The sequence below is a fragment of the Alligator sinensis genome, unplaced genomic scaffold (genome assembly GCF_000455745.1).
Source record: "Alligator sinensis unplaced genomic scaffold, ASM45574v1 scaffold550_1, whole genome shotgun sequence".
NCBI lineage: Eukaryota > Metazoa > Chordata > Crocodylia > Alligatoridae > Alligator > Alligator sinensis.
The window spans coordinates 560,408-587,501 of record NW_005841980.1 but is presented as its reverse complement, the minus strand read 5'-3'; the positions used below and the strand labels follow the sequence as shown (position 1 = coordinate 587,501).

Below are 27,094 nucleotides of genomic sequence, written 5' to 3'. Positions count from 1 at the left end.
TCAATGGCCTGAGCCATCTTGGTAGATTTAGTGCTGGAGAGAATAACATGTCTGTACTTCTAAGCACGAGGGCATGCAGCGTGCCAGCAATGCACCGTGGTCTTTGTAGCAGCCACCGTCTACGGTACTAGCATTTCCAAGGGCAGGCCCCTCAGATGTAGATCCCCAAAACTATAATTTGGGGTTTGATTTACCTTCTCCTCATGTCAGGTCCGCCCCGGTGTAACTCACTCAAACAATGCCAGTATCGCTTATGATTTAGTTGGAGCGAGAATGGCGTCAGGCCTGTAGTTCCTTCCAAAAGAGGATGCTGGCACCTTTGATAGTCCTTACCCTAATGCGTGCTTTGTCCAAATACCTCCCTCACCTATAGATTACGTTATTGCGTTACCAAAATAATGATTTCCTACAGTGCTGGGCCTTGTATGGAGATATCCAAGCTTGCCTCAAAACTCATGACAGCCTGTCTCGCCTTGGTTTACACCCTATCCTTCCAAATTTTAGAGGAAGCCGTAGGTAGGTCTTAAACAAATATTCAAGGGACAGCTGTGTTGGGTGTTGGCGTTGAGGAAGCCGTAGGTAGGTCTTAAACAAATATTCGAGGGACAGCTGTGTTGGGTGTTGGCGGTGGGGAGGAATTAACAAATAGTCACTGTGAGCTCCAACGAGTTCAATCAAGCTTCAAGGAACAGATGAACTCGTGCTCATCAGTGTGCCTTTCACGCCCGAGGCCAGCGAATGTTTGTCTGCTCCATTTGATTGTAATGCTAATTGCTTGTCCTTATGTTAGACTTCACGATCTTCCGTACAGATGACTGCCAGTTTAACGGGCTCTTCCTAGCGAAGGAGGGAATTTAAAACATGCAGACAGAAATTATGACCCAAACGTGCCCAGCTCTTGAGTGAGTACAGATTAGAAATGTGTTTTCAGTTTATCGATAGCGAGGGAAGGGAGGGGAAAGTGGCGGCGGGTCATTTGGCTCTGCTTCCTGAAAGGTTGCCATTGGCGTGATGTCGCCAGAAGCAGAGTAATGGTCCATTGCACAGTTCATGGGGATTCAGAGAAGCCATTTATAGTGTCTGTAAATTTGCTCATCAGCTCAGTTATAACCAAGTCTTGTCCATGCAAGTTAACCTTCATCACCGCTGTTGTTACTGCTACCTGAGATCCAAGGAGAGGGCTCCAAGAGCCGATGACTGCAATGCGTTGACCTCTTCTTGCATGAGCGAGCTGTTTTTCTCTTCCTCTGCCTCTAACCCAATGACTTGAGTGGGTAGGAACAAACCAGGTCTTTACCCCTGTTGTTGAACATGCTACGGTACCGGCTTCCCATGACTGCAGTGGACTTGAATGTGTGTTCACACTTACCAGGCAAATGTGACTCTTTGCACAAGGCTCCAGTAACTAATTGTTGGAAGCTGGGTGGAAGTGGGTCAGTGGATGTCTTGACACATCGCGGACAGGATCGAATCTGTTGCTGTAATTTTTACCAAGGTGCGGTGTGAATACGCAACACGTGCCAGTCGCTGGAAGGTATCATCAATTGCCTCGGGTCTCACTGGGTTTCATTCCACTTGTATAAATAACAAAATCATTGCATCGGCTCCTCACACAGCAGGGCTGATATTGGCAGTGGCACCTTGTTAAAATGAAGGACTGTCTATCTTATTACAGATAATGCGAGACAAACTGCATTTTCTGCTTTCTGACAATACACTCTGCGCAAGATAAGGTCCAGAGAGAGTTATGTGTGAGTTTATAGTCACTTTAATACTGGTTTTCAAGAACTGCTATATTTTAAGATGGTTTCTGGTAGTGGGAGGAGATGTGGGGGGGAGTAGAGCATTTCTTTTTTTTAAGACGTACAATAAAAGGAGAGTTATATCAAAGAATAAATGTGTCAAGTGCAGCAGAATAGACTTACGAAAGCTACGTTTGCAAGAAACAATGTCATCAGCGTGACTTGCGTTGATGCTATTCCCAATGCCACCGCTTTATTTAGGTTTGAATTCAGCTGTGTAGTGTAGGCAGCCTTCTGGGTATAAACTCTGTTATGCAGAAGTGTGTTGTGAGGGCCTGCTTCTTCTGTATCACTCTGAATTATGCTTCAGGTAGCAGATTAGCTGCTATAGTTCAGAACGGACACATGGATCATATGAGTAGGCGACCCCTTAAATGACATGCTTGGGTTGTAAGGATTTAGAAGTTTTGAATCTGTGTTCCCCATTTGGTCTTCAAAAGAGATGCTGGAGAGATGAGGGGAGACTCTTGGACTCTACCGACCTGGGCTAATAGACTTGAAGGGTGGACGTGATGGTCTAGTCATTGTCCATGATGCAGGCCATACGATTCACTTAGTGCTTCCTGTATTGGGACCAGTGAGTTATGGTTGACCTGTGGTTTAAAAAGCATGGTAAGTGCCTACTTTCATTGAAATTTGGATTCAAAATCACCTTTTGCGCCTTCACTTCCTCCAGTGAATCGGTACTTGGTGTTATTCTAAAGACTCCAGGTGATGGCAAATGCTACCTGCGGTAGTTATTTCAATGGTTAAAACATCCTTCTCTGTTTAAAAATTCACATTTCATTTGGACATGTGTGGTTGTGGCTTCCACTACCAGCCATAGGATCTAATTTGAAAAAGAAGGGAGCTATGTTCTCCATGTGTACAAACTCAACAGCTGTAACCAAGTTACCTTTCAATCGCCTCTTAAATTAAAGCTGGAGTGCCTTTTGAGCATGCCTTTGAGCACGTGGGAGGCATTGGATGGATGTGGTTGCTGGCAGTAAATGGGGAATGAAGTCCTTCCTAGCCTTGCATCTTGTGTTCCTAATGCTCCTACCAGCTAGTCTTCCTGCCTTGTGGTCAGTTGTCCTCTATTAAGACGCTCCCCTCTTTCGAAAACCAAAATCAAAGTTTGAGGCTACAGTGCACTTTATTTCAGTGCAGGCAATTCTTGCAGCATCTGTACAGTGGCTGACACAGCTGGGGTGCTCTCTGACCATGAACTCTGGACTGAATGCGGTTTTTGTATTGCCCAAAGCAAGTTTTACATTAAAGAAGCAGCATGATGTTGAGTAATAGCAGCTGTCGATGTTTTTGCTTTATTACAAATGACCATATATGTTTTGTGTCTGTAACATTTGCCACACTGCTATAGCAAAAATAAACAGTGGATATGACTTCTGCCTCCGGATTTATAGCTCCTTAACTTTGTAGAGGGAACATTAGCATTGGGGCAGATTCTGAGATTCCCCTTTCTTTATTCAAGCAAATGCCTTTATAAATCCCACGAGTCAGTGTTGTCATTTCAAGATCACCTTTTAATGCATTTTTAAAGTGCATTTTAGACCTAGCCAGAACAGAATTTGTTAGTAATATTCTGTGAGCATTACATAGCTCACAGCAATTCTGTTTTTCAATTATCTGGCACATTTCGGGCTAAATTTTCAAAGGTGCCTCAACCTGACCTCTAAATTTGTCTCTTACTGGATTGGCATGAGCCAAACTTGCATTTGTTTTCACAGGTAGAAAGAAGCGGGTGTGATGAAGCAAAGATGTCATTGTATGGCTAAGTACTAGGTTTGTGCATGCAGACAGTTGCATAGAGGAAGACAGTATGCAAATGTAGAGGTTGATTTGGACAATTTGTGCAATAATTGGCTGTCCAGTGCATAGATGTGCCATGGCTTTGGCTGGCTGACTTGTCCTCAAGCAACCAACCTCCAGTGACTATTTATGCTGTGACACCACTGCCGGTTCGTAACGATTCGTCCCTCCGTATAAATGGTGACAGTCTACGTTGAAACAACAAAGGTTCTTATTTCTTCCTATTTTTATACTAGGTGCGTGCATCCTGATGCCTTTGTGTGGCCAGTCTGTAAGTAGATATGAGACCAAAGAAAAAATAAATGAGGTACTAAGTGATACCAACCAAATGCACTATTGTTCCCTTGTTTGGTAAGTAGATGGTTTTCCGAGAGCAACTCATGTGAAACTTGAAAACGGGCTATTCCTTTTTGGCCGGGTGGAGCTTGATGTTTTGGAGACATTACTGCCTTGTTACCCCCCTTTTCCTCCCTCCCACCCCCAATTAAAGCTGAATTGCAGTCCTGTTCATGGAAGCATCTTCATCATTGTGCAATTTGCAGGAGGTGTCATCTTTAATTATATTTTACTGGAACTTCCATTCATTAGGCATGCAAAAGCAGTGTTTCCCATAGCATTGCTTTGAAAACTGGTAGCTGCCTCTGCAATATCCCTGCATTAGGCTAGGAGCAGCATCAGAGCTCGATCTCCCACAGTGCACAGCGGGTGTAGCTGTAGAGCCATTATATCCAGGCTGCACAAGGGCAGTTGCTGCAAGTGTAAATGCTCAAACTACATAATTCACGGTCCTCCATATCACAACATCAGGCTTTTCTTTGTCTTTTGCTTTTGGGGCATCCAAGGCTCCATGCTTTTCTGCATAGCCACCAGGGCTAGAGTAGAGACTAGTCCTTTTGCTCCTGATCAAAGCCAGGTTTCTTACAGGTGCACCCGACTTCAAGAGGTGGGGCTTTAGAGGGTAAGATTTAGCAAGGCTGACATTTTCATTGGTTCATATTACTTTGCAAACACATAGAGTACATCCTCTGCTCCACAGCCGCCCAGCCAACCAGACAGGGTCCTTTTTCACAGTGGAAACATGTACAACAAGCACTTCTGCTTCCCAAAACCCAGCTCCTGGAAATCTTAGTGCACATTATATATGAGAAATACAGTAAGAGCAGTTTCTGCTGATTACGGCGCACAAGCAATAGTAACATCTGCGTGCGATTCACATGGAGCTACTCAGCTACTTACTACGAGGACAGACCTTTTTTTGGTCAAAGTTTCTGCCTTTCATGTAAAGAAGGCATGTATCCTGGGGTGCACTGTATGAAAGAAAATACGGTATATCTTCCCATTCCCGGTACGTACCAGGGTGTTGAGGAGGAAGGCTACCATTTTGCACAGCCCCATGATAAAAGGTCTGATGCTGCCACAGTCACTATCCCACCATGCGGACAGTGAGACCCCAATCTGCCCTTCCAGCTCCAGAGCCGGGACTGCGGTGCTGCTCCTCCTGGTCCGGGGTTGGGAAGGAAAAAAGGAGCCCAAGCAAAGTGGTTGCTGGTTCTTGAGTGCTTGGGGGGCAGGGGATAGGAGCTCTCTTCTCAGCCTGCTGCTGCCTGATTCAGGTGGTCCAGGAGGTGAAGTAGAGGAGAGGTAGAGAAGGTTTTTGAACATGTCCAGGGTTTAAGCCATTGCAAAAAAACTCTTGCCCTTTTTGAGATGCATCTTGGGCACGTTGTTGGAGGGGGAAGGATCCAGTAATAATATACCAGGTAGACTCTTGGAGTGCCGGTAGACGTGCCCAGAGACTGTAATTATAGCACATTGGAGCAGCCTCGATTAATCGAGTTTGCTGCAGTGTGCTAATTGGCGCCTCCGTGTATCATGTATCACATCCCCACGCTTCAAAATGGCAACAGGGGCAATTTAACTAAAGCTCATTCGCCAAGATTTGGTTAAAACACCCCAGCCACCATTTTGTAGTGTGGGATGCTGGTACAAAAGACACTGGAGGCACTTTAATTAGAGCAGCTCTTGGATCCACTCTAATTAAAGCACCCCGTCCCCGCACCCCTGGAGCACAGTATAAAAATGCTCTTGGAGTATGGATGTACAGCAAGTTGAAACAAGCCATTTCCAGGAAATTATTTTCCCCAGGTCTGTTTGTGCGGAGAGCAGGGGGGCGGGATGACTCACTTCTACCTGCATGTTTTGCTTCTGATTAAAAAAATGGAGGTGAAAAAAAAACCCAACCCTCTGAATTTTTAAAAATTCTGTGAATCCAGGAAGGCGGCGAGCTCAGCACCGTAACCTCTGATGGCTGAGTTGGAGGCAAGCGCAGTCAGCTTGTGCATAATCACCGAGCCATGCAAGAACATCCTTGGTAGTCACGTGAAGTTCCTGTAGTCCGCCAGTGAGCTGAGCTGAGCGGGCCGTCGTCGACACGCGACATGGTGTGTTTTGCCAACCGTCAGTACCCGGCTTGCCCTAGGGAAACTAATGATCCTCCTAACGAACCAAATTCTGATAACTTTTCGGGGAATCCCAGCATCACTGCCACCAACTACCCAGACTTCGTGCAACCCTATGGCTATCATGCCATCAGGCCTACACTGTGAATCTTACAACTTAACGTTGAGGTTTCCATTGGCCGCAAGTGGAGACAAGTACCGATTTGGCCAAATCCATGGCCATTACCTTGGTTGCGATTTTGGGGGCAAGGGAGTTGCTGCGTACACTCAGGTCTGCTTCCTGCCAGATGTTTGCAGTGCTTCTTGCTGCGGATGATACGTAGGCCGCAAATATTTGTGCGTTCCTTCCAGGTCGTTTGTTCTCCTCTGAGTGCCCGTTGTCGTTGAATAATAACCATTGGCTGGAGACAAATGCAGGGGCTTTTCTTTCCCTGTTTTATGAATGCTTTCCCTGTTTACTGAATGCTGAAGATTAACATATTGAATACAGGCCAGCTTGGCTCTCCTCTAAAACGATATACTCCCCATGCTACCAGCTCTCTGAAACGGGACAGAAGTAGCTAGTGGAAATCCCAGCACGGCAGAAGCCGTTGAGCACTTGTCGACGGTCTTTTAACATCTCGAGTAATTTGAATGCTTTTCGGCAGAGTCAGACCTGGAGGAAATGCATTTTTGAGCAGCCAATTAAAATAATGACTTAGATATGGTCCCTGTTCCCTTCCTCCCCTCCCCCACAATGCATGCTGTAGTATCCTTCCTGTCAAAGAAGAGGCATCTTAATTGGCTATTTTTTCCCCAACTCCCTCCGCCCCCTCGCTCAGCCCTAGCTGATGGGAATGCACCTTAATTAAAAGGGAGCGTGTGTTTGTTTATCCCTGGAAATTCGCTTGCACTTTGGTAGCTGTTCAAAGGTAGATGGGTTTATAGGGACCTAGCTGAATATTATTATTATAGCTTTAATTGCTTAAAAAGCTGAATTCGCAAGAGATGGGACCGAGCCACAAAGTCGAAGAGTAGGCTGCTGCCAGAGCTTGCGGGCGCGTTTGAATCGGTTTGAGATTGGGCTTTGCTGGAAGATTCGAGCCTCATTAGTGCTGCCTTGACAGCCTTGAAGGCTGACGTCTTTTTATTGATGGGAAGCTACAGAAGTATTGGTTCCCCGCGCAGCCTCATCCGTGTGCCTCAGCCCTGTCTTGGGGAAGCGCGCGCGAGGAGTGTCCCGTCTCCGCATCCTTTCCGTCTGTCGATACCGGGCTGATTCTTCCCAAACCTAGATGAGGACAGATGAAATAACCCCCCAAACCAACTGTAGATCGCAGGTTTTATGGCCGGTGTGTAATGAGAGCAAGCACCTCTTGGGAAGCACTTCTCTTCCAGTGCCTTCGTTCTTCTACTGCCTGCTGCTGTCCTGTCCCCTTCTTCTCCAGGGCACCAAAAAGGGCAATTTGCACGTGATCCATAGGCCAAAGTGCAAGAGTTGCTAACAGGGCCGCTGAACAATGCACAGACTTTTTTGGTGACACATAGATCCAGCCTCATTGCAACAGTGCCTTGGGGCGTCTATACACAGGCTCTGGGTTGGAGGGGAGGCACTTTAATTAGAGTCACTCTAATTAAAGTGCTCATAGCGTCATGTGTATTCAGCATCCCGTGCTTCAAAATGGCAGCAGGGGCACTTTAAGTAAAGCTCGTTCAATGAGCTTTAGTTAAAGCACCTTTGCCACTGTTTTGAAATGCAGGGCTGCTGAATACACGTGATGCGGAGGATGCTGGAGCACGCTAATTAGCACGCTGCAGCGGAGTCTGCAAGTCTGCCCCAGCACGTGCTAATTAGCATGCATCAAAGCAGAGGTCCGTCATGTGTATAGGTGCCCTAGAGTCCCAAAGCAACTCAGATTTAATCCTCTGGGTCAGGGGCCAGCAACGTTTTTGGGCCAAAAAATCCCGCAACCTCGGCTTATAAGATGTTGATCCTTGTTGTGGCAGCGTAGCCCCGACTTCTTCCCCACCATCCACCCAGAGTCGCACGCGGACCCATCTCCAGCAGCGAGCTGGGCCGGGGCTCCGCAGACCCCTGCGGCGAGCAGCCTGCCCATGGGGGCACTCAGATCGGGCATTTGGGAGCTCTTAGCAATACAGCCCATGCAATGCAACGTCCAGCTGTCTTGAGCTGATATTTCTGCTTTGCATTTTGAGTTGCTTAGCTAGGAAGGCACGCAAGGAGCAGTGCTTATTTTTGCAGAGGCTCAGGTAGGTACCTGGCGTATCAAGCAGGAGCTGCAACGGGTACAGTAGCTCATGCATATTTCATATACCTGTAAGGGACAACGTTGCAGCGTGTTTATCTTAATTGTTGAGAACGGTAATGTTTTGTGATCAGAACAGCGGGGCCTAAACGGTAATGGCACGGTACTGCAGAATTGCTAATGCGTGACATTGTTTTCCCCGTGCATCGAGCTGGAAACCTCGGTCTAATACAGTGCTGCAGGCATGCAAGATTAGTGGGCTGACGTTCCTTCGCATCCACTGTCTAGATCCGTGGCACATGGTGGGTTGTTTTAGACCTGCTTCAGTTTGTGGAGCTCTGTCGGTGATGAGTGATGGGGTTGGATATCTTGGCATTCAAGGGGAAAAAAGAGTCTGTGTTCCAGTTACATTGGTGTTAACCTCGGGGAAGGAAACGGCGGGCGGGCAGCTGGCGTGGTAGTTCTGGCAGTCCTCCTGCCTGATGTTGCTCATCAAACCTTATAAACTTGGGTTAAGTAGCTTCTTTCCTTCCACTCTGTAATGCTTTGGGTTTAAGCATTTGTGCCTTATGGGTTGGGTTGCCAGGTCTGTTTTGAGCTTCGCTGGAAGATTTGAGCCTCATTAGTACTGCCTTGACAGCCTTTAAGGCTGGCGTCTTTTTATTGACAGGAAGCTACAGCTTTGGCTTGAAGGGGGAAGGCCACTCGATGTAAATTGGGCTCTAACTCAACCCGAGTACCCCTGAACCAGGGGCTGACTGGGGATGGTCCCAGCAAGATTTTTAGGATCATAGGAAAGTAGGATCATCTAGGTCATCTAGTCCAGCCCCCTGCTCAAGGCAGGATGATCCCTGCTAAACCGCCCCAGCCAAGCATCTATCCGGGGTGATACCGATGAAAAATGCCTTGCATTTGCAAACTTGTCGAACTTTATCCCAACCACGCAGTTGGTCCAATACAAGGTATCACCCACAAAGGTCCTTGCTGTATGTTGAACCAAAATTGAAATGACTCGGTGCTGAAGCAGGGCCTTGACTTGCGATTCCCCCTCTCCCAGGTGAGCAGTGTCAGGTGCCCAGCAGAAGGAGTGAGGACTTGGAAATGCAGTTTATTTTTAAAGAGCTGCTCATTTTGAATGAGTGCACAAGTACATCTGGATGCAAGGACTTCCTGCGTGCTCCCCGCTGCGGCTGCCCGCGCCGCTCCTCGTCGTTACTAAGGCAAACTAGAATAGCAAAGCAGACCAGCAAAATCCTTGAGAGAGGGGATCCCCAAAGAGACTGGAGAAAACCAAGCGAGCGGGAAGACCTAGTTATATTGAGCTCCCCGCGCGTTTGTACGCAAACACAGGTGGGAGGAGAAGGGACACACCTTCATCAGGATGCTACACAAGAGCAACTTGATTGCTATTAAAAACCCAATAATGGCTTGTAGCGGTTTATGCAGATTTGCGCTGCTGGGTTACTCTGTGTCTGGCACTTGGCAAAGCTCAGATAACATTTAAATCAGGCAGTAAGTGTAATTAAGTACTACCCTTCAGCGCATCTCTCCTTTAAAGACATTTTTATACACCATGATTTAGAACATGACAATTGGGTGAGATTAAAGCAGCAAATTGTGCCTATAAAACAAGCCCTGAGAATAGCAAGGGACTGTAAAATTTTATAAAGGGGTATACAGCACATGCCTCCAATCCGATAAAACTTTTGTGAGCGAGGAGATTAACGGTGAAACACAAATAAGATGATACAGTATGTGTAACGCTCAGACGGTAAATGGCTTGTTATTGTAACTACTTATTTCCTCTACGAGACAGACTCCTCCTTTAGCATTTCAAGGAAATCCCACCGAGTGAGTGATTCATTAACTAGGAGGGTTGTGGGGAGGAGGGAGGAAGTAGGGCGGCACTGCTGTGACTCGAGGGGAAGCAATGGAGGGATCCTTCACACGGAGCCGTACACACGGGCACGGGACGATCGGTCTTCTCCTTTTTCTACCTGGCCTTCAGGTGACTCCTATTTGTAGGGGGAAGAAATCCACACCCTCGGAAAGATGCAGTGACGGTTTTGCATCGATCCTGGCAGGCAAAACCCTTGGGGTAGAGGCGATATCTTTTATTAGACCAACTAGATAGCTGCACATTTTTTTGTCTTTGATTTGCAAGCTTTTGGGCCCAAACGCTCTTTGTCAGGCAAAGGAGAATTCAAAGATTGTAAAATTTCTTCCGGGTAGAAACGAAACTTCATATTGTGCAGGAGACCTAAAAGATGGTATGGTTCTCCTGGGTAGAAAAGTTCATTTGTAAAAAAAAGCTGCAGATTAGGCTCAGACAAAGGCTGAATCAGGCTGTTCACCTATTTGCCTGATGAAGGGTGTCTTGCAAATAATAATAATAATAAAATTTTGCAACTATCTAGGTCGTCTAATAAAAGATATCGTCTTTACCCCAAGAGTTTTGTGTGCCTGTGCCTTTAGACTGCCACGGCTACAACAAACATCCTTGCATAGACCCGCACGCTTTATCTGAAAAGCTAAAACGTTGCCCCCCACGTGGTTCCAGCTGGCATTAGGCATCTCTGGCTATTTGGTTTCCACCAACACTGTAAAACAGCTGGACGTGTTACTTCTTGCAGTGTGCGTGTTGCACTCCGAACACGCCTCATCTTGCAAACACGCAAGCATTAATTAGCCTGCAAAACCTGAGCAGGGAGTGCCAGGCCCTCGGTGCAGGGCTCCACCAAAGCCAGGAGGACCTGGCCCTTGTGGGGGGATTCGTCAATGGTGTCTGCTGCTCGTTGCTTGGTTTTGGGATGTGTGCCTCCTCCTTGTAATGCACCTTCGCGGGCCTCTCACAGCGCTGCCAAGTTATTTCCTCCCCTCTCCCTGGTAATCCTGCTCTGTGCATCCTGCATTGCTTTCTCAAGCACGGGAGAAAGTGGACGAGAGCTGCTTGGCTTCTTCTTTGCTAAGCTCCGTCCTGCCGGACCCGTCTCTTGTCCCTGATTTCTCTTTGCTGTCAGCATCCTTGCAATCCCCTTGGCCCATTGCAATGCTGCCGATGCTTCCCTTTCCTCACGGATGGTTTCTCTGTGCCTCCTGCTTCTGCTTGGAGAGACCAAAATCTGATGCTTGGAAGCATTGCAGACTTCACTGGGATTTCTGTACAGTGGGGGAGCCTAGCAGATTTCTGTCAGTGTTGTCCTATGGAGTATAGGCCATGGGGGAACCTTCTCCGCTCCATCAAACACTTGGCCTGAGAAAGGGTCATTTAACGGGTGATTGTGGTCCATGGGGGACCCAAAGGTGCTCTACTTCAAAGGAGCTTGAAGCAAAGGAGAAAGGATTTACTTGTTCAAAAGCACATGGTAGCAAAGTTAGGGGAGTTGAGTTAATAATGTCTGGCGCGTTTGGCATCATTAAAACGTTAGTCCCGGTTTTTTGCAAGGTGGCATCGGCGGGCAAAGGGGGAACTTCTCTGCAGGAGTAACAGGATGGCTGGATTTTAAAATGCCTGGGTCACAAAGAGGATTCATCTTCCCAGCTCTGGGTGGATACAGGAGAGGAAGGGAGTGGAAGAGAGGTGAGATGAATGAAAGCCCCCGAGAGAAATGTAGCCTTGGTCCAGCCCCGCTGATGAGAAGCAGGAGGGCAGCGAAACGCTCCCTGCCAGAAGGCGCAGCTTCATAGACGTCTACGGGTATTTTGTGGGAGCATGTCGATTTTCAACCAGACTTGCGACAGGAAAATGTCAAAATGAATCATTGTGACATTTCATCAAGTAAAAACATTTCATTTTGTACTTTGATTTAATTGCAACTGTTTTATGATTTAATACCGGCATCATATTGTTTTGACATTATTGAATCAAACCATTTTGATTGTTTCGGAATCAAAACTTTTATTTTGGCAGCTCTATTCCGTATGACATTTCATCTGCCTTTTTTCTTTCCCATTTGGATTGAAAACTAATTTGCAAAATTCCTTCTGGATGGATATTTCATTTTCCAGCTATGCTGTAGAGGTGGGCTTTCCTTACGCCTTGCTTGGAGTCTCTGTCTCATTTCAGCTTCTGGGGGGCAAATGGGGTGATAAACTTGCATTTCTGTCCCCAGCAGCTGTTGGAGCTGAGCACGGACTCGGATCTGCCTTCACAGAAGCGGTTTCAGCTGCAGCTTCTGTTGCCTTAACATATATATTAAAGAGAGAAATCATGTGATCCTCAGTTCATTGAATCGCACCCCAGTAGTTAAAAGGATTCACAACACCTGTAGGCAGTGATTAGCACATGAGAGGTTTTAAAAGAAAGGCCTGAATAGTCAAGACAGTGTTATGACAAATTGTCGGCGAACAGCATGGCACTTGTGATCTAAATGTGAGACAGGCTGCCTGTCATGCCCATGACATGACTTCAAATGGATGGCTCAGCCCCCTCCAAACTTCCAGATTTTAATTTCAAGGCACACGACAGCTGAAATTCTTTGGTGACTGAGTTATAGCAAAGGTCACCCTTCTCATGGTAGACCCTGGGGGGGACCCTTCTCCCTTCATGACCTACAAGATCCCAGGCAGTGGTAGAAACGATGGTCAGGGTGTAAATTTGATACCTGCATCATGCCGGTATCAAATCTACGGCTGATTAGTTACTGAGCAGTAAGGCACGTGTAGACACCTTACTGCGCAGTAACACTGTGTGTGTGGACTGACTTGGGTCTAACGTTAGTCCCAAGTCAGTCCACACACAGCGTTAATGTGCTTTAATAATGACTGCATGTGTAGACACCAGCCTAATCTTGCTTAATGCGCAGTAGCTTACTGTGCAGTAAATTTAAGCCAGCGTAAACGCATGTGTAGACACGTCCAGCTGTTACCATCCGTGGGTGGGAGGCTTCTGGTGCTCTTTCTGGATGGTTGGTACAAGTCACCATATTTGCTGCACAGCACAGGCGTGCACGTGTAGACGTGTGCACAGTAATTGCACACGTGTAGACGCGCCCGCTGTGAAGGAGCTTCCCAAGTGTTGCTGCATCCTGGCGAGGGAAGGCAGATTCAGTCCCCGGTGGTAGTGCCACTCCACCTCTTGGCATAAAGCGACTTGCCTCCTTTTTGTGCCTGGAAGAATATTGGGTCCTGGGTGTTGTGTTAGGCGTGTTGTGCACCGGTTGCTGATCTGCAGCAGGGAGAGATCGTTTCAGAGGGGCTGGGGTTTGCAAACAGCATGAGGAATTTTTCTTTTCTCACTTCGCCAGCAACAACACACGCCCAAGCTGAGCGGTTGGGAAGGGAAGCTGTAGTCTGCTCGCAGAGCAGAGCGGCTGTAGGAAGTTGTTGGAAAAACAATGTTGTGTGGGGGGAAGGTTGAGAACATGGTGGAATAGCAATAATAAATGCATTTGCCAGAGACTCTCTTTAGGCTAAAGCATTATCTCGTGTTGAATAAACTGGCCTCCAGCAGGTGTTATTCAGCTGCCCTGCTCTCCCTTTGCCTGTAGCCACATGGAGTACATAGCGGGCTTGATTCTCTGCTTTTATCGACGCTGCGGTAGCCCGACTGAATTGGCTTGAAGGAAATCAGTCCAGCATCAGAGTGAGGTGAGTTGGGCCCGGTGATCTCTCCATGCTGGTGCCTATGGCTGGGTTTTTAAAAGCAGCCTAAGAGAGCCGGGCACTTGGGATCTTGTGGGGAAGGTGTCGTGCGGGGTGCGTTGGGCTCATCGGTGCTATTTGATGGGCAACCTTAGCATGCAGAGAGAGAGCTCGTGGGCAGGGCTGTCCTCAGCAGCGGTGCCAAGAGAGCTGCGGAGGTGGCCTGGACATCGCCTCTGCTTATCATTGCGCAGTCGGGGTCCTTTTCCCCACGACGGTAGGAAAGCAAGCGTGGGGTTTTAACAGGAGAATGCCAGCAGGCTTTTCCATTTGCGTCGAAAGCTCCCGAGACAGTGGAAAGCAGGCAGAGGTGAAAATAAAGCAACACAAATTGCTCTGGTCTAAGAGCACACAACTGTGAGAGCTTGAATATTCCATCATGTGTCGGGATTTATAAGCCTAACTCTATTAGCATTAATGGGAGTTACACAAGCAAATCCTCTGCCCATAGATGGGGAAAATAGACCTGTTAATTGAAACTGCTGTTCAGCAATTCAAAGAGTCACTTCCAGCTTCTTCCAGCAAACAAATGCATGCTTTTAGCTGATAAACCCATTTTCATATTGCCAGGCTGCTTGGGAGGGTGGTGCTTGGGCTTTGGGTAAAATAAGGGGTGAAAGAGAGGAGTGACCTGAGGACGGAGACCTTCACTCAGGCTTTGGGAGAGGAGTCAGGGGACGGAGCCACTCCGCCACTCCTCTCCTACTGAATCAGAAGGGGGTTTGAATATGGAAAAAGCTGTGAGCCATTACTACATCCCAGTGCCAGCCCTGGTCATTTCTCTCCCATTAACTGCTCCTCCTGCAGGAAAAAAATTGCTCCATATATGTCATCATGCCAGCAACTTCTTTGCAATACATTGGATTATTTTCTTGCTGGAGAAAAGGGTGTGATGAACACTTACAGCCCCAGCAAACATTGGATTGCAAACTGGTCATTTATTGCTCATAGCAATGATCTGTCCAGGGTTATTGCTTAATTAAAGGCTTAATTAATCTAGAGCAAGCAGGACTTTGGTGGGTTTTTTTTAATTATTATTTTATTTGCCCTGATTAAGAAGGATGATGGCTCTGGCTCTCCATGGCTGCAAGTGCTCGAAGGCAGCCATTGCGAGTGTTAATGCTTTGCTGGGTTTATCCTGTCGGTGCGACTCATGCTTGATCTCTGTGTCTCTCTCTCTTTCTCTACCTGCCCTCTGCTGAAATCATAGGTTTGGGCAGCTTTTTTGTCTTTGGAGATAAATGTATTGCTACATTAAATAATAGTGTTAAAATGTGAAGGGTTTGTAATGCTCTGCTCATCCGTCCTGCAGGTTAGGGAAATACATGCAGAAGGCATGTAAGGAGCATGGTACGGAATCAGAATTGTTTTTTTTTAAGGAAAAATTAGGCTCCATTTGTGTGGCATGTAACATTCCTACATGAAAGAAGAGCGATAAAAAAATTGGGCTGAAAAAATATCCATCGCGTGACTTGTGGGAAAGGAAGATTTTTCTGAGTAATTTCTTTTACTGTCTGCATTTCAGCGATAAACTCTGTTCAGTCCGAGGCGGTGAGTCTCTAGGAATTGCCAATAAATCATTTTACTTAAAGATGCACTTTACTACTTACGGGGCTAACTAAGACGGGATGCTGAAACCATATAAAAACACATTATCTGTTTCCGAGAAGAACAAGAGCAGCAGCGTCTGCCGCTAGGTGCTCTATCCCGGATTAAATACTTCTGCGTGACACGAATTATTATGGGAGGAGATGTGTTTGCTGCAGAAGGCATTTGCATTCTGAAAATGCTTTCCATTTAGGCTCATTTTTTAAGTAGTTAGCTCTGAAGTGTACTGTCCACCCACCACTACAGAATAAAGGGATATTGCTGTTGCGGTCTTCTCAGAAGGGATCAGGGATGTGGGTCATCTGAAAACAAAGCCAACTAATGCATCAGGCGTTTTGGGGGCCCTTCCCATCCAATGTGCTGCATCCCGTATAGATAAGAGGAGGTGTTGACTTGGCATCCTGTCCTCACCAAGTACGTGGTTTTTAGATAGCTGAACTCATGTCTGTCTGTTGGCATGGCATGGCATGACGCCAGCTTGAAATGGGGAGGAAACAGCGACACAGGAGCACCACGCGTGCCTCCTTATTTGATCCCAGCGTACGGTCATGACGGTGAAGGCTTGACATGCGTTAGGAGATAGGAGAGGGAGTGCGAGGAGTAGGGAAGGATGGCACGAGAGAGATTGTATCCTGAATGTCCAACTTCTCATGGCAGGGTAGCTTTGGGACTGCACCGGGAACTGAACTGAAACCACCAGATCTGAAGTGTTCAAAACATATCTCAGGGCAAGCTCACAAGCTATCTGAAGAAGCATCAGGATGAGCCGTCATCATTTGCTTTGCATGAGAGGCTGGAGATTTTGCTCGTGCACCTGAGAGACAGCTGCTAGATACCGCCGAAACCTGCTACTACAGCGATAGAGACACCTGAAGTCGATTTATTGCCCAGAGCTCTCCTCGTGGTAAGAGTTCACCAGATTATCCATTCTGTCCTCAAACTGTAATTACCTCCTGCACAGAAGTAGATTTCCATAGAGCTCTGACAGATTTTGCAGAGTTTCTCTGCATTAGTGATTCGGGCCAGATAAGCGCTTAGATTTTTTTTTCATTTAAACCCAGAGCGATACCGTTGCGGCACCCTGTATAACACAGGCCAAATGATTCCAGCTTTGAGCCCATGGCTTGCTTTTTTTTCCCAAAAGACCCTCAATCTTTATTTAAAGACATTTATGGTCAAGAGAAGTGCCTAAAACTGGTGCTCATACAAAAAACGAGAACTCTTGGTTGCAAAATGGTACTTTTTATTAGACCAACTGGGAAGTCTCAAGAAAATTTCCCAGTTGGTTTAATAAAAGGTATCATTCTGGAACCAAGAGTTCTCGTTTTTTGAATGTCGTCTTGTCTCAGACCAACACGGCTACCACGTGCACCCCTAAAACTGGTGCTTATTTTTAACGTCGGCCCTGCGGTAGGGACGTCCATCCTGCAAGTGCCCCTGCTCCATCTCAACGGTGCCTCCTATGACTCGCCTCTTGTCTGCTTTGGGTCACTTCCCCTGTGACCAAGGGATGGCATTTCTCCCCAGCTGCTCATTGAGCAGGTGGAGGATGGGCAGGATGTTGCTCAAACCTCTGTTTTTTGTAAGAGCAACATTTAACACCCATTTACTGTTCATTTACTGTAATTTAGCCATTTACTGTTACTCCATTAGGCTGGAGGATTTGAATTGAGCTGGTCCTAGAAAGACTTTTGTCTTGCTGTAGAGTTAGTTGTCTGAATTTACATCTGGCAGGTCTAAAGTACAAACACTGGAGGAAAACATACTGCATAGACTTCAAAAATAGCTGCTGTCTTTAGCTCAGTCTTGTCAGGTTTTGTGTGGCTGCTTTTGGCCAAACACTTATCTTGGGTTGTTGGAAAGTTGGTTTTTCCCTTGGGTGCTGTGAGTTGCCTTGAGTCTCCCATGGGGTGAGAGCGTGCATGTAGACCGCTACTGTCCAGCAGCCGATACAAGGTAATACCCTCTTATATCCTGAGTTATATTGGCCTTCGAGGAATACAGATCCCGATGCCATCGGCACGCAGGATGCCATTTCAGCCCTTACTATTGCACTCGTTCTTCTTGTGGCCTGACGCCGATGTTGGATAAGAGATAGGACAAAGTCCAGCCAGGTAAGGCACTGTAGGGGAGAGCTTCACGTTGCATCCCGTTGAGGTCTGTCCGAAAGAAACAAGGGAAGCTAATTGAGCCACTGGATAGGAAGGTTTGATTGGCTGTTGAAGGCAGCTAATAGATTCAAACTAGTAATCAGCTTACACCTGGAAGCATAAAAATTGAGAGGCCTTATGGCTTTCATCTTCGTAGGAGATGCTTTTCTTTTAATATGCCGGAAACGCAACAGAGAGAAAATCCACTGGAGACTGAGTGCAGAATCCTTTGAAGAAGGAACAAAAGAGAAGGTTTTTTTGGTTTTTTGGTTTTTTTTACAGGTGCAGCTGAAAGCAAGGCAGAGAGTGACCCAGCGGCTCTGCGATACATCCAGCATGACAAACATGAAGTGCGTTTTGTGCTAAGAACAGATGTAGGTGAGCCATGTAGGTCAAGGGGAAGGACCTCATCATGGCAAAGTAGCACTCTGGCGATGAAAAGATGAGGTTAGTAAATGTGTGTAGCTCAAACCATCTTAGTCAGTGGCCCCAGCACTGGTTGTGACCATATACCACAGTTTTAAACACCACCGTGTTTGCAGCCTGAGCTACAAAGCTGTATTTAGAAGTACGTTAGCCAACATATCGGCTAGCTGGACCTTATTCTACTTGTCCAGACAAGGCTAATGACCTGAAGTGGTGACACAGGAAAGGATGTGTGCCTGTAAGAGTAACACGTGCTGCACTAAGAGCTGCAAGGAAACTTGGAAGGAATACGTCCCAATAAGGTACCGCGCAGAGCAGACAAATGTATTGACGTTTCTAAAGTAAAGATTGTGAAGTGTTGAATGCCCCGTGTTTCCAAATATCCTGCCTAAAAGTAAGGATCGTAGAGCCAACCCGAAGCTAATTGTTTTCCCATGGGATCCTTAATTTAAAATAGCTGACAGTGGGTTAGAGAGACTAGATCAATTGAAAGCCAAAGAGAAGCAGACAGCTTTCAATCAAGACTGCAGCACTGCAAGGATGTGCCTCTCGGAGGTGGTGCCAGCTGGCAGCCAAAACGTGGCTAATTAATAGTTGGGTGCAAGTGTAATAAAACACACAGGTGCAGAGACTATGGAAGGAGGTAGGGCGAGGGTGTGGGATTATGGCGGGGCAGGCGACCTGCGGAGTTTGGCACTTTCCCAGCATATAAAATGAATCAAATTTTAGTTTAGCGCTGGGGACACTGCTGGATTTCGACAGAGAGAGAGAACAGCTATGCTTAATTTCTTCCATTTATACAGGTTTGGCAAACAAATTGTGCTCCTCTTTGCTTGTGTAATTTTGAACGGTAACATGTTATATTAGTGGTTAGCGTCAGTCGTGTTTCCACGTTCTGTAGGAAGCTCCCCGCTTATAAATAATACGCTGCGATATTTTGGCCGGCTCTCTGAAGACCTGGGTTTTGATCCTTTGTTCTGCTACTCACCGGCTGAGTAATCTTTGGGAAAATTACCATCCCTCATTGTGTCTTAGTTTTCCCACCTGGCAAATGGGAATAATGATATTGGACTCGCTTCTGAAGTGCTCGGAGAGCAGTACAGTACCAAAATATTAGTACTACAGTTAACTACCCTGGCTGTTGGGCGTGGGTCAGGGTGTAAGGGTAATGCATGCCGAGATGTTCCTGAAACAAATTACTGTGCGACACATGCTTTAATAAAGGGAGAAGGAAAAATCGGAGTTAAAGTTTTGGAGCGAAAAATCAGCCCAGAAAAAGAATAGGTTCCTCAATGGTCATTCCCAAAACATGCTGGAGGAACCGATTCTTTTTTCTGGGCCCTCACAGGGCCGCCCACCCCAGCATTTTATATGCCTTTGTTGCGTGTATTTTAACACTCCCAAGCACCAGCAGAAGGAAGGGATGTAAGCCTTGTGGGGTCGGCTCTCGACAAATGCCAGGTAAAAAGACAGGTGAGAACGGCAGAGTCAGATGAACGTTAGCTGCTGCTTTTGGGTATCCTTGGAAAGCACTGCCGAACTTTGCATTTTGGGGAGAAAATTGCTCTATACACAGTGCTTGGAAATGGGAGCCTTTCTTACTAACCGTCGTGCAGCTCCTTCAGCAGAGAAGATTGCTCTTTGGGTCGAGGGAAGGTAGCACAATGGTTTAACAATGTCGCTTTTAACTTGGGCGGTCTCGATTTTTGGGCGCCCGGCTATTGAGATGTATTGCACTTAAATTTCCCCCAAATTGAGTCTCATAAACTTCGGCTGAAGTCAGCGGTCTCTGGATTTGCTGAGTGCTTCTGAAAATTTAGGCTGGGGTTTGTAATGTCGCTAACCCAAAATGAATGGCCGGCTTGAGGATATGACCGACATTTCCTTTTGAAAGCCGCTGTTGTGTTGACATTTCGGCTTCCGCAGAAGCTGCATATGTCAGTAAAGTCCTCAAGAGTGAAATAAGGCTCAGCTGTTTCTTGCATATTCCTGCGATTACCCATTGTGTTTTTCTTTTTCTAACATCTTACAGCTTTTCAGAGCCCATTCATCTGAACGGGTGACAATCTGAATCACTGAAAATTTCACTTGGCAGCTCGCTTCATGAGATTTGCAAATGACTAGTTTAAAAACTGTCGCAGCTTGAGTGGATTTACAGCTCGGGAAGTGTTGACTTCCATTGTTATATAATTCAGGGGAGTTCAGGTGTTGGCTGCTCCTCTTGCTGTTTGTTGCACCGCGCATTTTCCGGTGTGACTCTGTGTTTAAGCGTCGGATGAGCCAAGGAAGCTCCTGACCGGAGACGGGTCTCCGATGCCGCGGGAAGGAAGGCATCCATGCCAGGACTGCATGGCCACTTGTCTCTGTAGTTGGCTCGGTGGGAAAAGCTGTGTCGTTGGCTCAGAATTTCACAGTTTAAATGATCAGGTAACTTTCTTTTTTTTTGCTTTTCTTTTTATATTAGCTAATTTTGCATTAAGCATTAAACAACTTGGTTTAGTTAACTAGCAACTAATAGGAGGGGATAATTTGGCTCTGATCAATCACCCTTGCTCTCCTGAGTAATGAAGATAAGCATTGCAGAGGTAAGAGTAGGAGAAGGTAGACAGCACATGCAGCCATAGCCCTCGGCTGGGGTCTCTTCGCTGATTTTGAATTATTGGTTTGATTGCCAGCCTCCTGGCTGGACCAGAAACCAATCAATTATATAATGCATGCGGTCAAAACCCTTCACTAGCCTGCTGCTAAGATTTCAGATGCAGCTAATGGAAAGCTGCGATAGAAAGGCGGTTTGGGCATGGAAAATGGACCGTTTGGGGCAGGACAGTTATTCCTAATTAATTTATGAAGATGGAGAGGAGTTGCATCACGTGACGCCGCACACGATCATTGCTAATGTTTGCTGGAGTCATTTTGGCAGGTGAATATTTGGAGGAGATTGAAAAATAAATGGTTGTATGCTTTTGGCACGCTGGGAGGCAGGATTTGGAAGAGCTCTCCCTGGCAAATTAAGTCCTAATGCTGATATGAAATTATAAGTAATGACATGCATAAAAAGGGTATTTAAGTCAAGACCACTCATGTACCATCTGCAGATTGCAGGTCTTAGTTTAACTCCTCTCTATTTTACATCTCTGTGTTGATGTAAGATATTATTTAGGTCTGTATTTTAATTTGTGTGTTTATTAGGAAAAGATTATTTTAGAGTTATTTTAGGGACTTCGCCAAGCTCCCATAATGCTTTGTGAGTGATATTAAGGCCCTAGCAATCCAGCTATGCTTGGTAGGAACTTGGTAACCTCGTTATCTTTGTTAGGATTGCTCTGGTAAGGGTTTAATTCCTCTGTACTGCTTCCTCTTTGAGTTATGAGGTGGTTACTGGTAAAATGAATTTTTTTGCCCAATACTGGGGTATTTTGGGGTACCTCTGGAGATAAGCCCATATGATTTGAATTAATTGTGTAAGATGGTTACTGGTAATATAATTTTTTTTGCCTAATACTGGGGTATTTTGGGGTACCTCCTGAGATAAGCCCATATGATTTGAGTTAATTGTATAAGACGGTGTAGTTAATTTGCGTACCCGCTGTAAAGGAGGTATATGAAGCCGGCTCCAGAAAAATGCTCTGCAGCTTTTAGCAGACCAAGATTTGGTGCTGCATTGTGCACTTTATTGTTATTAGTTATTATCAGCTCTCACAGTCCTAATCAATAAACTAATTGCACTGGGCTGGATTAGTCTTCTGGAGCTTTATTCATAAATTAACTGATAGTTGACACACAGGAAGGGACTAAAAACATGGTTACTGGGCCTACTTTCGGAGGCTGTCCTGTTTAAGTCAGTGTGAAAACCTTTCCCATGGTAATCTCCCACTGGTTTCAGCAAAAGCTTGATCCTGTGCCGACTGAATGAGCTCAGTTCCCAGATCGGAGGGGCTCGGCATCTTGTATGATTGCTGCATGCTTTGCTTCTAGGAAAGGAGTACAAGGGACCAATCCCGACACAATTCCCCTCCATTTCCAAGGGAAAGAGTTGGGTTGCCAAGTAAGAAAGTTGTGATTTGGTTTGTTGTTAATGAAGGTAGAAGAGCAGCACGCTATTTGGGTTTCCGGCAATGGGGAGAAGGAACCAAGATGTGCACGTGAAAGAACTGCACAGTATGAAATGCAAGGCAGTAACCCCATGTTAAGGGAAGCCGCTTGCATAGCATACCCCCGGGGAAACACTTTTCTGGACTTGCCTCAGCGTTACCTTATGTACGTCGGCGGTCCTTCGAAGTCGAGGATGACTTGATGGGTCCTCAGGTGACTGAGGAGCCTGACTCTGGATGCACGCTTTCTTTGGCAGTGGGGGCACGTTGTTGCGCAGGGGAGTGGGAATCACAGCCGCGGGCTGGTCTCCTCCTCCTCCCTCCTCCACTGCCGTTGTTGGGCCTCAAAGTGGCGCGTGCCGTGGTGGACCAGGTGGCGCCACGCCAAACGGTCACCAGCTTGCTCCTCCCAGCCGTTGGTGTAGACACCTCTGTGCTTGAGAGCGACCTTGAGTATGTCTTTGTACCGTTTCCTTTGGCCGCCCTTTAAGCGTTGGCCAACGGAGAGCTGGGAAAGGAGAATCTGGCGAGGGAGGCGCTTCTTGGCCATCGGGACGCAGTGGCCCGTCCATCGGAGCTGATTTCTCAAGAGCAAGGCTTCGATGCTGGTGGACGCGGCTTCATGGAGGACACTCACGCTGGTCCGGCGGTCATCCCATTTGATCCCCAGGATTCAATGCAAGCACCGTTGGCGAAAGCTCTCGAGAGTCTTAATGTGACCCTAGATCTCTTCAATGCTTCATAGAAGAGACTTGGCCTGTCCTTGAATGTCGCCAAGACGAAGGTTTTCCACCAACCCTCCCCAGGCCACCTGAACATCCCTCGCACTATCTACATAGCCGGGGAGGCTATGAAGTATGTGGAGCACTTTCCGTATCTTGGCAGCCGCCTCTCTCGACAGTCTACCATCGATGAAGAAGTCCGGTACCCATGCCGCCATTTCCCAGCAGCAACGTATCTTCGACAATAGAGACCTTTGGAAGTCGACCAAGGTCCTGGTTTGTAAGGCTGTCGTGTTAACCACCCTCCTGTACTGCAGTGACACCTGGACCGTGCACCGACGCTGCCCCGTGTAGTATCAGACTGAATCGCAGCCGAGCCGGTGGGCGCTTCCCACGTCTCAATGGCTCGTGGGCGCAGCTTCCACCGCGGCAGGTTCAAAGAGCTGAAATCTCTGCCCAGCGCTTCCAGTCTCAGGAAGCCTGTGAAAATCCTCTGATTCACGAAAAGGCTTCAAACTCTTCGTGGGCGGGGGATATTTATTGAAACAAGCTGTTCTAAAATGTGTTTGTGATCCCTGCTGTCTCCCGCTGGGTGCTAATGTTGAGCACTCTGGTAATGCGCCACAGCAAATATATTGGGAGGAAAACCAAGTCACGTCGTGTCTTACTCCCCACAGCCTGGCATGGGGGCCGCAGGGCGAGGAATGGCGGTGAAACCTGAACAAAGTCCCCCTGGTAGACCAGTTCGGGGGTCCCCAAGACTCCTCACCTCCCAGCCTTGAAATTCCTCTTCTCGTCAGCGTGGGCAGCTGTTGATCTCTGGGGAGGAGCTCGCTCTCACTCGCAGCGAGAGACGTTTCCTGCCTCGAGAGGTTTCCGCTCTGCGTACAGAGACGAAGAATGGGAACGGAAAGAGAGAGATAGCAGGAAAGTGAGTTGCCCAAGGTCGATTGGCAGGGCAGTGGCAGAATCAGGAGTAGACCCCTGCAAGACAGCTGCTCCCTAACTCTTTCCTTTAAGTTGCATGAAACCTTTGCTCTTCCTTTTTGCATGTGGAGGAGGGAAGGAGACTAGTCAAATAAAAGACTTCTTTACCAGGCTAACTTGTTTTCATGTGGGCGTTTACATCCCTGGAGCAGTTTCCCCTGGATTCAAAAGATTTAGCTAGCCTGGGATTCCTGATGGACATTAATGGGACTTTTAAATGCCAGCAAGGGTCAGCTCCATAATACAGAAGCGCGTTTTGAGAGCGGGTCCCGTTGCTGCAGAGCACGCGGAGAAGCTCAGCCTGCAGACGCCTCTAGCAGTCCCTCTGTCCTTTCTGCTCTTTATTGAATCGTTTGCTTTATTTATTGTGCGCTTAGGATTTCTGCAAGAACTTTAGGTTAAATCCTCACAACTGGGAGTTGCAGCTACGGTATCTTCCCTGCATCAGTCCTTGAAACAAAGTGCAGGCAGAGGAGAGAGGTAATACTTACTGCCGTTGTCCAAAAATATATAGAAATCCACGGTTGTTTTTACTCCTCAATTCGTTTCATTTAGTGAATTTGCTCACGCTTGGTTTGCAGTGGTCACTCGGTGTGAATGCACTGGAAAGTGTAATGTAGGTGACGTGGCAAAAAGCCGTGAATGGTTGTCGGTGTTATTTCCAGCATCCGACTCATTTATGCTTAGCTTCTTTTCAGCTAGATAACTGCATTGGTACATATTTTGCTTTCCACTTTAAAGAAAGCATAATTGTTGTGTCCATCAATGTCTTGGCTGCTGGGTACTTGGTAGCTGCAGGGATTTGACGGCGTGATGGGAGGGAGGTTTTGCACATAAATGCACTCTGCTATAGTACCTATAGTTCAGCTCAAACCTTTCTATTTAGAGCTACACTTCCTTCCCCTGCCTTATGGTGTGTTTAACTCAAATGAAAAGTAAGAGCAGAGTTCCAGCTGACTTTTGGTTTAAGCCTGGCCCTTCATCATTTAAAGTTTAAAAACACCCCGTAGGAAGCTAATGCTTTATGTAGACCAACTGCAGTCCCATTTGCTTCACAGATGATGATAAACCTTCCCCAGGATTAGCGAAGCTTCCTTTCTGAATTAAAATATCACTTTGGGGGAAAGCTGTCTCTCTCTGCTCGCCTTTCTTGCCTAGTCAGTGCCTCTCGCTCTGCTTGGATTTCTGCCACGGCTCTGGCTCTGTCCTCGTGCCCGACCCTTGCCGGCTTTCGGAAAGGTTGCTCGCGGTGCGGCAGAAGTCATTGTGCAACCCCCTCGGAAAAAGAAAAAAGAAGATGAATAAGGCTCGGTGAAGGCTAGTTTAGCCGAGTTTCAGCTCATCAAAATGACAGGATTGAAAGATTGCACGGAGCTTCATCTGCTTGCACTATTGCCGTGCGCTTATTTTTAAACACGGCCGTGGAAACCTGGCATTTATGGTGAATCATTTTCTCCCCTTTTTCCCCAGAAAGAACAAAAAATGGGTGCTGCAACTTTGTTCTTTGCTACTTCGAGACGGCGGTGCCGCTTTTGGGTTGGGGGTGTCTCGAGCTGTGGCACCCCCTTCGAAGTCCAGCCCTTCAGGGCAGCACCCCGGTTGCGTACCCTGGCACCAGGGCGAAAGGAAGGCTTGGGCTCTCTTCCAGCTCTTTTCCTCCCTGCCCTCCCCTCTCTGTAGTTTAAGCCAGCACTAAAGGGTTTCTTCCTCTGGGTGATTTTGCCGCTTTGATCCTAAAGGCATCCTGCTTCTCCTATTTAGGAATAGAAGAACTAAAAAAAGAAGAAAACCCTAAGCTGGGCTGATGCAGCTGGCGGCATCGGCATATGCAGCGTGTGCCCTTGTGCACTGGCTTTTATTTTCGGCTCCCATCTTCCACTGCGTTTTTCCCAATCTCTCTGCAGCTGTCTCACACTGTGCCCTCTCCTTGGCTTTATTTTCGCCCCGGCTTATTTTCCATTTTTTCTGACTCTGCTCCTTTTCGGAGCCTCTCCAAAGCAGCCGGCGAAGCGGTCGTCGGTCACGTCAGCTGTCAGCGGGAAGCTCGGGCTCGTTGCTGGACTTCTAAACTCGGCCTGGCACGTTTCCTTGACCTACTCCGCTCCCTTTGTGTGGCTGAGCGGAGCACAAAGCTGCACATCTTCCCTGTTGGCAACTCCTGCTGCGGGGTGGGAATCGAAAGACCGGCGCCCGCCAAAGTGTCCGTGAAAGGAGACTCAAGGTGGCCGCGCCAAGCCTGGGGCATGGTCAGGGGTCTGGCACAACCATCCCAAGCTTGAAGAAAGTGCAGCCAGTTCCCTTTTTTTTTTTTGGCTTCTTTTCTATGCAACACTTAGGAGCGGCTGAGCACGGCTTAGACGCTGGTCGGTCGGGTTTATTCGAGCGCAGCGGAGTGAAAACGTGGGTCTTTTGTATCAGCGTCATATTTGAACGTCGATAAAAATGTCCGAAAAGTTGTGATCGCGGAGCAAAACGGCAAAGAGAAGCTTCGGTCTTAGTTAGCGGAGATTTATAGCGATGTATTAAGTTTGACACCTGTCCAGGGGAGAGAAGGGGTTAGGCTGGAGGGGCGGGAGCACGTTTCAGACGTTGGTTTCTCCTCTCGCACGTCCCGTGAGGATGATGAACACCTCTTCACTCAGCTGTCACAGTCCCCCCATGGAAGTTTTTCCTCCATTAGAGTTTTAAAAATGAGACTTTCCTCGTAACGCCATCCGGGGGTTTAACAATAACACCCAAGACTGACTTTCTGATGGTGGCAATTTCAAAACCAGTGGCGACGGTAATGAAAGAAGCTCCTAATCTGATCACAAAGTCAGTGTAGAATTAAAGAAAAAAGAAGAAGACTGTCTGGAATCAGCTTTTCTTCTCTCATGTCTTTTCTTCAGCTATTCCCGATATCTTTTTCTTTTAATTGTGGGGCAAAGCTGCGGAATGAAGAATTGCAGTTGTTATAAAAGCCAGAAGAAAAAGTCCATTGCCATAATCTTGCTAGCTTCTTCTGTTGCAGAGGTGTGCCAAAGTCAATGCCTCCTCATTTCTGAAATGAAAAGTAAAATCTGCCTCGACTCTCACGGCTGTCAAGGGTTTGAGCCATCCTCTTCCCAGCGTTTATTTAGGACACATTTTCAGTTCAGGCAGGAACGTTATT

At 47.1% G+C, this 27,094-nt stretch overlaps 1 protein-coding gene across 6 annotated transcripts in view; it reads left to right on the top strand.

The window, feature by feature from the left end:
* SGCD (sarcoglycan delta) overlaps window positions 1-27,094 on the top strand; it is a 405,818-nt gene that overhangs the window by 23,614 nt on the left and 355,110 nt on the right. Inside the window, exons 1-3 of one of the 6 annotated variants that reach the window (XM_025200972.1) lie at window positions 13,810-13,905; window positions 16,225-16,471; window positions 18,000-18,164. The exons of 3 other annotated variants lie outside the window; for them this stretch is intronic. In XM_025200972.1, the coding sequence (XP_025056757.1) occupies window positions 18,160-18,164 (5 nt within the window). In that variant the 5' untranslated portion in view covers window positions 13,810-13,905; window positions 16,225-16,471; window positions 18,000-18,159. Of the gene's footprint in view, window positions 1-13,809; window positions 13,906-16,224; window positions 16,472-17,999; window positions 18,165-27,094 lie in introns of those variants that run through there. 2 more of the 6 variants (XM_025200971.1, XM_025200975.1) reach the window with 2 other exon arrangements.